The sequence below is a fragment of the Lagopus muta genome, chromosome 20, assembly GCF_023343835.1.
Source record: "Lagopus muta isolate bLagMut1 chromosome 20, bLagMut1 primary, whole genome shotgun sequence".
Classification (NCBI taxonomy): domain Eukaryota; kingdom Metazoa; phylum Chordata; class Aves; order Galliformes; family Phasianidae; genus Lagopus; species Lagopus muta.
In genome coordinates, this window is record NC_064452.1 from 4,931,873 (window position 1) to 4,946,217 (window position 14,345).

General features: G+C 41.8%; 1 protein-coding gene across 6 annotated transcripts in view; it reads right to left on the minus strand.

The window, feature by feature from the left end:
• Positions 1–529: 529 nt before the first annotated feature.
• The window catches only part of LOC125702832 (CGRP receptor component), a 38,332-nt gene continuing 24,516 nt past the window's right edge, over positions 530–14,345 (minus strand). For 3 of the 6 annotated variants that reach the window (XM_048966599.1, XM_048966600.1, XM_048966604.1), the window contains 2 exons: positions 10,159–10,216; positions 530–1,780 (listed from right to left, as the gene is read on the minus strand). In XM_048966599.1, coding sequence (XP_048822556.1) covers positions 1,619–1,780; positions 10,159–10,216 — 220 coding nt within the window. In that variant the 3' untranslated portion in view covers positions 530–1,618. Of the gene's footprint in view, positions 1,781–2,190; positions 2,289–10,158; positions 10,217–14,345 lie in introns of all 6 variants that reach the window. The other 3 variants (XM_048966602.1, XM_048966605.1, XM_048966603.1) reach the window with 2 other exon arrangements.

Here is a 14,345-nt window from a genome sequence, read left to right on the forward strand (position 1 = left end):
TTGAGAAAGAGTGCAGATAAAAATGTAAACACTTGCAGCCCAAGGCCACGGAGCATCAGACGTTAATGATAGCTAGAAGTAAAAATGCTGATTTTAAATTTCATTTCACATAATTCTGTGATACGGTCTGTTCATCTCTTTTGGTTCATTTGCACATTTAGGGAGAAAATACAGACATCAATTTATCACAAAAAAGTACTGTGGTCTTTTCCCCCTAATACTGCACTTAACATTCCCAGTCGAAGTGTACCATCAGGCTCCAGTCTTGGGAAGCCTTTAATGTAAGATAAATCACATTTAGGAGGTAATACATATATTTTCCAATACCTTCCTTTCCTCTCCAAACATCGAGGCAGCTTAAAATACCACGTATCAAAAGTCCTGCAAACAGCAGCAGGTATCACTCCCCTTCCTTAAGGCTTAAAGAGGGTAAATTCCTCACTTAGGATCACCAAATAAAACCATGACAGAAGTGGGTGTAAAAGGCAGATAATTTGATTCAAGCTCTTGGACCTTCAGGCCAAAAATATCCCAGGATGTGCTTCAAACTTTATTTCTTTTTCCAGTTCATTGTAACAATCACAGAAGAATGGTCTGAGGTACAAAACCAGCGCCGGGTGCAACTCATGACTGTGCATATCTACAAAAGGTTTCTTATAATCATCAATGATTTCAATGTTTAATACTTGCTCCTGAAATCTTCAATCAGACAAAGCTCAGTACACAGAAAATCCTCCTCCAGACACGACTGATTTTCATTCTTAGAAACCAGATTAGGACTTCAGTGTTGACTCATTCATTTATTCCACGGTCAAAGCACGTGCACAGAATGGGACTTGCTTATACATAAATACTGGAACAAACACTCAAAAGGAAAATGCAGACCCCACTCTTAAACGTCCTTTTGTTTGTATTACTAAGAGCCTTAGCATTACAGTCCAGAGCCTCAGCTGCTGCAAAACTGGTCCAATCCAGCCATGCTGAGGGCAATGCATTCATTGAGCTGATCATCTGCAGATTGTCCAACATCCCTGAGAACAGCTGTCCAACCTACAGATCCTCTCATTCCGTGATGCCATCAGCCTACTTTGTGTGTTCCAAACAGACACCAAGCAGTTTCTGTATGTTACTCCACACACAGATCTCTGACAGCAGCCCTATTCCCTAACAGCTCCAAAAGCTGGCTTTGGATTGTAAATCACATTCTGAAAAGCAGTTGGGCAATTCAACATCATCTGAAAGCAATTACAATTATAGTACTGCTGTGATAATTAAAACATTGCCAGCTGTATATTAGCCTACTCAAATGTACAGCTGTTACACGGGTAATGTAAAAAATACAAAAGCTTCCCATTTTGTGCCCTGTAATTTGTCTGCTACATTATGAAGTCAGTCCCTATCACCCCTGTATAAGACAATATGCTGGAACAACAGTCTCCTCTTCCATGCCTTCTGGTAAACAACGGGTTCCCTCATCACCTCTGAGTAATAGAAACATTTAATAGATTCTACACCGATGCCCAATACAAGTTGAAACTGGTATCAAGTAAAAACAGGAAAAGATTAACCAATTCTCCTCTGCTGAAATTGCTGCTGGCTTTGGTCTAGATGCCTCCTGCTATTGGCCACCTCTGCCTTCAGTTTCCATCGCTGAGTCCCTCTGCTGCTCTTCTGGATCCCCTGGAAGAATGCTGGCGACTGTCTGGAGAAGCGACTCGATCTGCTCCTCTGTCAGCCTTTCCTCGCTTTCTTCTACCATCTGCAGGCCAAAAACAATCCACTGCAGTCATTAAACCCATACTTCTGCCCTCAGCTCCAAACCAAAGGACTAAACTAATTGGGAAACACTATTTTCAATGGATGAAAGACATTGTAGAGTGCTTTTGTAATGAGCTCCAACAAAGTGGAACTCTTGGAATTTTCAGAAGAATGAAGAGCTCCACTGTTAACCAGGACAAGCACTCCATAATGAGACCCTGCTTTCTCCAAAACAAGGAAAGCAGCACACTCAACACAACCTTCACTCCCCATTTTCTCCTTAAACCTTTCCCAACCCATTCATCTCCATTTTGACCCAGGCCTTTCATTAGCCCATCTGCAGAGCTGCCTTCCAGACCTCATTTCCAAAGTTCCTGGGCAAAACCGTGTGTTCTTGTGATAAGTGAAATGAGATAACATGAGACTGCTTACCTGAATCTGGGTATCTCATCCAGCACCTTGAAGGAAAGCAATCACACCACAACCTGGAGCAGCCACATGTTCTTAGAACTTATTTTGATTGTGAATTTCTGGAGTATGAAAACGCATAAAAGCTCTGAGCAACACAAAACGTGCTGTCATGAATCACCAATAAAATTCTATAAGATTAATTAGGGACCTACTCTCACTGCGGAGCTGCAGGAACTCTCATATCGCCGCTACCAGTAAAAACAACTGCCCTAATTTATAGGCAGCTGCTAAAAGGAAAAGCTTGTCAGAGGACTGCAGGCATGAGCCAAATGAACTCTTCAAACGCAAATGAAACCAATTAGGACTGCGGGATTTGAGATTTGCTTCTTTTATGCAAAGTCCTTTAAAATGTCCTTTGAAGCGCGGTGATTTATATTAATTACTGTTCCCAGTCAATGTAGTTTAATCATTTCTAGCTGCAAATTATCAGCCATTCAGATGCATCTTGCTTTCTAAAAAAAACCAGAGTATATTCAATTACCTTCCCCCCTCCTCTCCATGTCCTGTGACATGCCCTATGAGTCCTCTCTGCACAATCGGGTCATCTTCCAGCAGCCATTACCCACAGCCCCTTGATGAGAGGAAAGCAAGCAGGCTGCAATCCACTCATGTAGCAAAAGGCAGACAAATATCCATTTGCAGATGACTTTCCGGGAGCTGTGCTGATCAAAGGCTGAAATCCCCTATGGAGTGGCTTTCAAACCATGGTTAGCTCAGGAACTGTTGTAGGAGCCTGGCTTGAAAAATAGCTTTGGCTCTCATTCCTGTCAGCTGTCACAGTATTTATTACAAGTTAAGATATGCTAAGAACACTCCTAGCATTACCCTTCTGTGTAAGCAACTGTTGCAGCTATTGAAGTGGTACCAGATAATGGCCTTCAGGGCTGCTTCTCAGAGTTGATCATGTGGGCAGGTTAACTGGAATACCTTGGAGCATCAACACTACACAACGAAATGCGTTGCAGTGCATAAATACAGTCTTTGTTGCCAATTCTGCTGACACAGCCATTACTCCCCAGATCTATGCTGCTCAGTTTTGTAGAGGGCTGTGAACTGCTTTTTGGATAGGATTATTACTGTAGTGTTATTAATGACTGCTGCATTCAGCTTTGAAGGTGACAGCACCACAGCAGCAGGAACTGAGCAAAGCTAACAAAGAAAAAGCCCACATCACAGAATCATTAAGGTTGGGAAGACCACTAAGATTCCCAACCCCAACCATACCTCCAACCAGGTCCCTCAGTGCCATATCTCCACAGTTCTTGAAAATCTCCATGGATATCTTTGAGACAGGTAAAATTGCCTAAGGATGATTCAATTCTCAGGGCCAATGTCTCCTGCACTTGTTATTGCTTCCAGATCTTCAGAAAGCTGGCACCTCGCCTGGGTTAGATCTGACTTATTGGGCCATTTGAAGTCTGCCCCTCTTAAGCCCTATTTAAGTTTTATCCCTCCCTGGGTTATCTCCATTCCCTTTCTTTGCCATACACTTCTTACAGAACCAGAGAATCATCAAATCACTTCAGTTGGAAGGGATTCCTAAAGGCCATCTGGTCCCACTCCCTGCAGTGCACACAGACACCCACAGCCCCATCAGTGCTCACAGCCCCTCCAGCCTGACCATGAGTGTCTCCACAGGTGAGGCATCCACCACCTCTCCAGGCAGACATTTCCTGAACCTTTAGGTACTTAACAACTCAAGTTAAACACAAGGCCCTGATCAGAACTTTAATAATAACAGCGATTGCCAGACCAGCAGCAACCCTTCTCAACTTTGACACTGATGACAAATCGTACTTACAAGTCTGATCGCTGTTTCTTACATGCTGCTGAGCACTGAAGAGTAAACCCCCAGCTCTTACTATGAACACCCACATCAGTGTCATTGGAACTGGTTGAACACAAGACTGCAGGACTCAGATGCTGCTCGGGACACTGACTGATGAGCTCTGGTGGCTGTGCTGGCAGCTTAAGAAATCACACCCTCGCAGAAAGTTGATGAAGAGATTAGCCTCCCGTGTTCCAAAATGCATTGGTGCTGTAACTGATGTCTCAGATTGAACTGCTCAAAAAAACTCCTTCAAAATAAGATGCTGGAGGTGATGCATCTCCAAATTCCCTTCTGTTGACAGATCTGTAGCATCTGTCAGAGGGAAGAGGTAATTCCTTCAGTTGCTGCAGCAAATTCACTGCAGGCTCATCTCTCGGTGCCTGAGCTCCATGCATCCTTACTGCCAGCTCTTACACCAGCAACTACTGATAAAGGTCTGGGTTTTGGCAGGATGGACACAGTGCTGAGATTTCAGAGCTATTTGGCTGTGATGCTACTCAAAAGTACAAAAGATCAAAAGCACCAGCTATAAAAATCAATTCTTCCACAGAAACAGCATGAGAGTTAGGAAAACACAAGCAATAAAGAAGCAGCAAAGCAGCATGCCAAAGAGAAAAACCCAAAAGTCAAGCACAGAGAGTGTGCAGACAAAGAGACAAATGAAACTGCTCTAAAGGAAACCAGAAATCACAGGGGAAGCAGAAGGTGACTCAGATTCAACAGATGTTTGCAATGTTCATGATTCGTAACCATGATACCTTTGAAAGGACAAGGAAATAAGGTTATGATACTCAGAAGAGAAAACATGCAGGAGGGAAAGCAGAAGAGGAGAAAAAAGGAACAACAGTGCTCAACATCTGACTTTTCAGCACGAATTTTACCAATACAGGAAAAAATATGCATGAAAAAGCCCTGCTAACTTCTAGCTTGCAATTGCCTGAAACTGCTCAAGCAACAGATTCAGACTGTAAGCAGTCAGGAATGCAAAGTTTATACTAGGGAAAACAAAAATGCAAATGTTTTTAGTAAGTGGGTGATGTAAGATGTTTATGTTGGCAGTGCCACACAAGGCAAATGGAAATGGTGCCACGTGAAACGGTGGAGGATCATCCCCAAAGCTCTGAATTCAAATCTACTGAAACACTGGATTCTTGATATTCAGACAACTAACAGCATTGGGCAACGTTACAGTGCCACAGTTTATAGGCAAAAGCATCCTCACGTGCAGCAAGACAAGCATGTCCTTCCAGAGGGCTGAGAACAAACTTTTCTTGACACGAACACAAGAGAAAGGCAGTTGGCCACGTTATCTGTGCTGCTTCTTGTCATAAATAAATCCCATGTCATCACTCCTTCAGCATTCAAGTTCATGCTACTCCAAAATAACAAGTGTAGGCTGTTTTAGCAAATGTTATAGCCTATCAACCCTAACTGTAAATACATACAGTATGAATTTGGTATGAAATGCAACTGTGTGGTTAAGTTCAACTCAGGCTTCAATAGTAACTTCAGTGTCTGTAACAGTTCATTCTAATTGCAATCTCATCATGCAGTAAAAAATTTTCATTTTCCCTCAGCTAACACTCTAACCAATATGATGTATAAGACCAAAGAAGGGAACAAGGACATGTGGTAATGTAATTGGTACGAAATGCTTACTGATCAAATAAATGGAAGCACATTCACCCTGCAGGTAGTGGGTACTTTTCAACCCTGAGAACCTGGTTACATTTCTTACTTTGTTATTAAAAATGTGTCAGGACTGAGGAATATATACAAATTCCTGGTAACAGCTGAAGCTGCTGTACTGCTCAGCTCTGAGTGCCGCTATCTTTACTTAGAAGCCTATTCCTCAGTACTTCTCCTGCTCAAAGCACCTCAGTAAGCCACAGCTACCAGATTGGTTTCAAGTGCCTGTGAGGCCCAACAGACTTACGAGGACTTGAAGCTCAACTGCTCAAAAACAGGCAAATGTTTACTAAATGGAAAGCACACCCAAAAGAGAGCAACCACCCCTGCTTCATCTTCCACCCCCCCGAGCATCCGTGAGCAGTCAGTATCAAACTCTACCAAACTCTTCTCCCACAGACTGGGCTTTCTGAGAGCCCATCGCAGCACCTCTCACTACCCACCAATTCCATTCCTCTTCCCCACACACATCTGCGTGCACGGATTTCCTGTGCAGCAAAACAAAACATGCTCATCATCCATCACTCGACTCTTGTTACGAGAGAATGGAAAGGCAAATCATTCATCAGCTGCAGAATTAAGCTGTGGCAGATGCCTCTCTCAGCAATGTAACCGCTACTGGGAACCAGAGCTGCATTCATTAAACAAACGCGTATGTGGGATATTTTACTACCATGCAGCCTTTCCCAGCTGCACAATTTCATAGTAGTTTTCTTTTCTTCTTTTTCTTTTTTTTTTTTAATCCAGTACTATGTATAAATTTCTCAGAGGCACAAAACAACCTCAGTTTCCAAATCAGAAGACTAACAGAATCAAATTAAGGCGCTGAGCCCCGTCGCAACGTGCTGCTAAGGCCTCGTGGCAAGAAGTGAGCTGCAGAAGGTTTTACAGAAACCAGAAAATAACCCCTAACTATCAAGGCAATTTCAGACATCAGCGATGGCTTTGCTGTTCAGAACATAAACATCAGAATGAAAATCTTTGTGCTCATGTGCACGTATGAGCACACAGTAAGGACACAGATGTACACATACTTGTATAGATTTATTTATCAAACATTTACTCTCTATCAAACATCTTAGGGACGTGCTATCACTAACTATAACTGCACCTCATCTTTTCTGCTAACCAAAGTAACGTCAATCTATAAGAAACCCCATCCTCACTGTGCTTATTTGAAGCTTTCAAATGCAGGTCTCCTTCCTTCAGCCTCCCAGGATAAGGCAATGTGCTGCAAATACTGGAGAATGAGTAGAGGCACACACCAAAGGACTCTTAAGAAAGTTCTGGAAGAACAGAGAATCTCCCAAGATAAGCAATATTTGATGGGTAACAAAACTCAGCCGTGCTCAACAGAACTGCCTTTGGGTTAAAAGCTATTTTTATTTGAATAATAACCTAAGAATTCTATTTAAAAACTCACAAATCAGTAAACCATAACTAAAAAGGAAACAGGAATCTAATCGCTTTCAAAGCTATCAAGCACATAATTCACCTCCAGTATAGAAGGTATGACTTTATGAGAAAGTGGCTGCTATTTTCTACCTTAGCAGTAGTTCCAAGTAGTTCAGCACCAACATGGTAACAGAAAAAAGAACATAAAAAAGAGGTAAAAGAGTGAATGATTGAACTACTATTCCTCAGAGATAACTGACCAACTATGCAAAGTGGGAAGCAAGAGTTATTGTTGAGAAAATGAACTGTCTCAATTCTCTAACATCTTCCATTCTCCAGCAGAGTACATTGCATTATTATTTCCTGTTAAATAATAAAAGACAATCGTGTGTGCCCTGTGCAACCAGTCTGACATCAAGAGGTACAAACCTCTCCAAGATGGAAAACTTGTTTTAAAAGGCACAGAATTAAAGTCCATTTTTCCATTGAGAGAGAAGAATGTGGAGCAATTTGGTCATTAGAAGATGCTTAATCTACAAACCCATTAAGTGTCATGGTTAGATCAACACCACCAGCTTTTCTTCTCCTCTGTGAATCACTGAGCCGGGAACAACATATGTTATAGATTAAAGCAGGAGGTCAAGATAGCTGTGATGTGTACAGTGTTTTACCCAGTGGGATACGAATTAGAATTTCATGCTCCTTTTCTTGCTATTGTTGTTTGGAAATAAATCCTGGCACGCAGGCCAGAAGAGGCAAATAGGAACAATGCAGCAATTTATGTAAAAAGAATTATGAAAGAACTCGACAGCAAAACATCTTAACAAATTTTCTTGTTAACATAACTATCGTCTCCCATCAGCTGTTAAAAGCATGTCAGGTAAATCTGACTCCATTCCATGGACAGGCAACCACGAACACAAGTTTGAGGCAGCAATGGAGCGATGGGGACGGGCAATGGAGTGACAGGAATGTGGCTCATTTGGTATTTGAAAACTGGCTTTAGAGAAAAACAAATGGATTTGCCTCCACTGTACGAAATGGTCAGAAATTTCTGGTTTTATATCCAGCAAGGGGCTCCAAGCTCTTGAGTGACAGGGCCTGGTTCAGTGAGAAGAGAATCAATTTTACACCTGGCATTCACAGCTCTGCATGCTGTCTCATCCATCGATCGCAGTGAATCGACTTGCCAGCATGAAATCCAAGCATGGGTAATCTGCTCCCTGCTGACATCAAAGAACAGTGCTGGTAAGCCTGCACAGCTCGCTGTTACCACATGTTCAAAGATGCTCTGAGAACAGAGGTTTTCTACGTTCAAAGACATTGCACTGCCACAATTTCTTTCCTCTGTCCTCACCAGAAAACAAATGATTCATTGCAGCAATCCAAAGTCACAATCATTTCCTTGCTATGGCTGCTAGGCTCAGTGCCTTGCAGCTTCCTAGCAGTTATTTTGTGCTCAAAAGACTCTGATGGGCTTTGATGAAAGAGTTATGAACTGCAATTTGGGGGATAATTTAACATAGTGTTAACCAGTCGATCTAGTCTACTGTAATCCTAGTTTTTAGAGAAACCTGCACTGGAAATTACAGGGGTACAGTAATGTAACAGAAGTAACTGCTTTTCCAACACCTCTGTGCCTTTACAAACTCAGATCAGTGCCCAAATGCACCCATATGACAGTTTCCATAAGTTACTTTTGATCATCTGAGAATGGTTACACATCAGGAACAAACTCAAATTGAACTCCAATCCCTTATATCTATATTCTGTAAGCTTTAGCAATGAGCTTGGCCTCTCTTTAAATATTTCCTCTACTATGAAGCTCCATTTTTTTGTGCTTGCCTCCTGGACTTCAACAGCAACGCTAATTTCTATACCTCACTGATAGGTAAGAACTGGGAACTGAAGGCAGGAGGAAAAAGGGACAAAAATGCAGGTACCTGCAAGCCACTAAAAGATCACTGCATTTCAGGAAGGCCAAAAAACAAAACAAAGAGACAGGATACTGCCCTGACAGCCATAAAATGGATCCACGTCTAAAGCACATGAAGTGAACAGAGCTATGAGAGGGGCTCAACGCCACTGCTTACAAGCAACTTCCTAGGCACAACTCAGGAAGGTCTGACACTCTTGGTTGGGTTGATGACAAGACTGACACTGATCTCCTCAATAACAGAAGGCAGAATGAATTCCTTCACTGGAAGCATTGTGGAATGAGATGCCCTCAGCAATGCAGTGTCTGCTCCATGGTACAAAAGAAACACAGCCCTGCTGGTATCTCTTCAAACCTTCCCTTTTTTTCAGCAAAATATGATCCTGTTACCACGTAATTGGTTTCAGGCTATGATTATAAGCAGATGTTCTGAATGTAAGAGATCTTTATTAAAATATCTTTATCATAATAATTTCTTTATGATGAGATTTTGCATCCCCCAAAGAGACACTTCAGAAAACACAGTCCATCTATTTCCACTTAGCAGCAATCCTTCTTTACAACTGAATCATGCTTAACAGACTGATGATAGCTACTTTCCATTCAAAGGTTGTCTCATACCCATTTCTCATTCTGCACAACTGCTCAGATACCATATCCATCATTGCTCCTTCCTTTTTAGTGTGCTTGGTTTTACCCTAAGATAAAACCCTGTCATAAAAGCAATGGTGTCACGACAGATGTCAAGAAGCAAAGTCCCTGATTATAGAGCAGCAACAAAGACTTGGGTAAATACAGTCTTACAGCTCTGTAATCAACTGTTAATGATTCTGTTGGGCATTTTCAATATGACACTGAAGCAAACATAGGGGTGGAGAATCTGTCCAAGAGAAAGATGGGCGAGTCTCTATGGGAAGACTCCCAGAGGAAGCGGAGGGGATTAGGAACCATGAATGTAAAGAAGCATATAAAGGGATGTATTCAATCACCGACCATGAGAAAGTAATTACTCAACTGATCTTCAAGGTTAAAGCTGCTTCCATTTAAGCTCTGAACAGTCAGGAGCATTGTTACTTACCAGCTGTATTTCAACTGCTGTCACAGGCCTGTGGTTCAGCAACTGCAGCTTTTCAGCCCTGTGTGCAAAGTGCCAAACAATCCGTGTTACCATTCAATTTGAGGGTCCCCCAAAACGACTGTTAAAATACAAACACATTCCTGATAATTTAAGGATGAAAAGCCCACTGCCGAGGGTAATTGTGACACAGTTTGTGGTGTGGTTTCATACCTTAATCGCCACGACAATTTGGGCATTTTAAGTACAGTCATTCCTTGTGTCTAGACACATTGTTGTTGCCACCTAGGTTCAATTTAGCAAGGCACAAGCCCTTAGATCACATACTTGCCAGTGCAATCTCTAATAAACACAGTTACTTTGTTAATTGCTGTGCAACAATGCTGAACAACTTGTCAAAGTCACAGCAGCTTTCTCTATAACAAACGACCACAAGAACTATTATCATACCTAAGAAGTCACAACACAGCAGCCAAATGGCAATAATTCATTTATTCCTTTAGCACAATGAAATTGCAAAGGTGAAAAAAAAAAGCTTGTAACCACATGGTCACATGTGCTGTCTGCAACCCACAAAGCTCAGGCCTTTTTCTTATGCTATTACAATGGGCAAAGGCCAATACTTCTGCACTTAGGCCTCTGGACAGAAGCATAGAGGGGAAAAAAAGTCAGTAAAAAATCAGTTTGATGTTGGTATTTAAACACAAAATGCTGTAATAGAGCTGAGCACCACTGAAACCAGCAGCAGAACTCCTGGTACCATCCAGAATCACCATTATGTTCATTCAGCCCCACTGTTTTCTGGCTTCTTTTTGGCCAAACAGCCATTAACTCTGCTTCTGCATCAAGGAACCTTATGAATATCATCTGAAACATCCTGGTCATTAAAAACAGGAAAAAACAGGTACAAGGGAGAACATGCCAGTGGCCTTTAAATTGATTTGTTTTTCGGGGGGGGAGCAGAGGGAGCAGGAAGGGAGGATGAAGATGTGAACAAACAAGTATTTGCATACAATTCAAACCACATTTGAGCAACAGTTCCAAATTGCTCACTTTACACCCTACTGAAATAGAAATCATCCCAACAGCAAAGCCAAAAGAAAAAACAACTGACATACACCAGCATTGCATATTTCACTAATTTCAGATCACATTAACATTGATCACAGAACAGCAGCCTGGGCAACAACCTGAGCTGGTTTTTGTGTTTCAGAGCAGAAAAACATAACATAGCATTGCTTAAGGTATAACAGATGGTTAAAAGGATATATGAAACCGTACCAAAGGCACTTAATGATAAAAATACAGGTACAGCATGTAAATAAAAGAAGTAAAGAGACCTGAACAAGTACATTTTTGAAATAATCATTACTGACTATTACTCAGCTGTTAGGAGGGAATATACCCTGTGTTTACACAGTACCTCTTTATCACATACGTTTGTGTTAAAGAGAAGAGGTGCAGTTGACACAAACTGCAGTTGTGAAGAGCTAAAACCCCAAATTTACCATTATTCAAAGGGCATCCTTAATGCATGCTTACAGAAGAGTCTCCCTGTGATTTATTGGACCTGTGGGTGGTTTTGAAAGGAAACCTTGCAGCTCTCAGGAGAGCACAGAGGCTGTAATCCCCAGCCCTGGGCTTTATGAGCAGCAGGTCAGTGCTTATGTGTCTGCAGACACTTCAGAGACCGCCTCACTGCACACAGCCTCTGGCACCAGCTGCCTCTGAAAGCCAACACCAGCAACAGCTTCTAACATTGTGAGGACCTGGATAATGTACCATTCACACATGAGCACCAGGAAACCTTCCCAGACCATGGTGTTCACACTCATCAGGAGGATTCTATGACATTGACATTGCTCTGGTGACTACACTGAACACAGAGCTTCCAAAGGCCATCAGCTGATTCCCAAAAAGAACAAGGCCCTTCATGTACCCATCCAACTGAGTTATTCTAACAGCCCTATTTCACCCACCTGGCCATAACAACATGGTGGTGAAAATGCCATTCCAGAGAAAAACCACCCATTAAATTAGTTCCCAGAGTGTGACTGGACCTACTTGTGTGTCTTCTACAACATCACAAAGGCCACTAAGCCCATTTTATAGATCGAGAGGCTACAATTAATGGTAAGCACTTTATAGGAGGTGGGTTTTGTCAGTGTAATATAGTACATGGCAGCAGACATTGCTGTATGCTGAAGGCACCATTAAATAGTGGAGAAAAGGACCATGTGGGCATGGACTGCAGCCAGGCCTCCTCCTTCTCTCTGGGACTTTGCACTGCTCTGAAAGAGATCTGTTCTTCCATTCAGGAACCAAAAGGCACATCCATCCAAGCAGCTGAAACATAAGACAGTAGGGAGAAGGTCCTTTGTGTCAACTCTTATAAATCAGTGTGTCAAGGGCAATTCCTACTGCAGCAACTGCATTCTCTCTTCCCTTCTGCAGAATAACTGCTTACATTTTCTTCCTTCTTCTGTTAACAAACCTGTTGGCAGTGCAGGATTTAGTCTGAAAGCTGTGGATATACAGACCACACAAACGGAAGAGAATTAGCTTGGTGACCCCAAGCTATGAATTTGCTTTGGTTTTGGAGAGTCAAGGATGAAAGCCAAATACCCTTCCATTGGTAGGAAGCAGTGAGCGAGCTGCCTTTGTTTCCCCTTCCTAATCACTTGTATGTATTTACTCAGCAGCTTTGTGTTTACAACAAGAGACTATGCTGTGTTGGCTGCCTTAGTGTCAAAACCAAAATATTAATTGCTGCTGCAATTTACTGCTGTCAAAAGCAAGGAAAGGAAGAAATAAAATCTTAACACAGATTTGAGACAAGCACTGAAAACCCTTAAGATTTGTAACAGATCATTTCAGAAATCAGTAAGAGGAAAAAAAAACAACCCAAAAACCTACCCATATCAAATTGTAACAAAAGATATCACCTCCCATAAAAGCAGAAGTCCTAACAAAACCGGGTAAAGAATATTAACAACATCTAAACACACAAAGAACCTGTCTCATTCCCCTGAATAAATGTATGAAACATTTACTGCTTTTTCCTCAAGAGCCAGGAAACTGCGTGGTTCAGTGCCTGCAGCACTTGATGGAGACACAGAAGCTGGTGTTCTGCTCCTGGCTTGCCATGTTGTTTGCTTTACAGGACCTGGCCAAGCACACGTCTGTGCCTCAGTCTTTTGCTGACAAAATGTCAGAACTAAAGAATCAGGATCAAATAACTGAAGTCACAGCGTGTCTCTGCTAAGAAACGCAAACTTCACTTATCCAGAGGTATTTTACAACAGGTAGAGCTCCATCTTGTTTATTACAGTGAGATTACTGGCAGAGCAGGCAACAGCGGAAATGAATTAAAAGCAATTACACAACATGACTGAAACAATCAATTAGTGAAACTGCTCTTACTTCCTGAAGACAAGAAATGCAGCAGAGAGTAAAAGGTCACCTCCCAAAGGTTTACTTGCTTATAAGCCATTAACATTATTATAAATTATTAGGAAATAGGCAGAAGTTACACGGACAGGACAAACCGATTGCAGCAGCATTACGTCAGCAAAGACTGCATGGTTCAGAATATTCCCAGTTTGCAAAACATACACAAAAGAATGAAAGCTAATTTGCAAGTAATTAAAATGTTTTATCTGAAAAACTTCATGCCTGTTTTGGACCTGGAAAGCTCCCCACTGGAAAAATGACTCAGAACATCAAAAAGGAATTAGCAGCAGGGTGCGCAGAACCAAACGCGACATAAATGACATCTTGCTTCTGAAGGTGCTTGAGGAAGGTTGCAGGGTTTTAGAAACTACAAACACTAATTAATGCTGAAAAGTAACAGCCTTTAGGCATATTAACACTATCTGATAATGATATAAGCAATGTATTTGCTTTATTTATAGAGAGCCCAAACATGGTGACACAGAAACGACCATCGGGAAACTGGTACCCAGCCAGAGAGCTGCTGATCAATCCAAACATCATTCTGATAAGGATGGTTTAAATGAAGATGGACATTATTTTATTCTGGCAAAAGACTTTTAAGGTGACAAAGAGATAGCAGACTGCAAATGAAGTCCTAAGGACAAGCACACTGATATTAGTGTGGCACACCAGCTACCAGCACGGGTAGATGTTTTTGTGCCAGTCTGCAATAAAGATCAATAACATCTTCTATT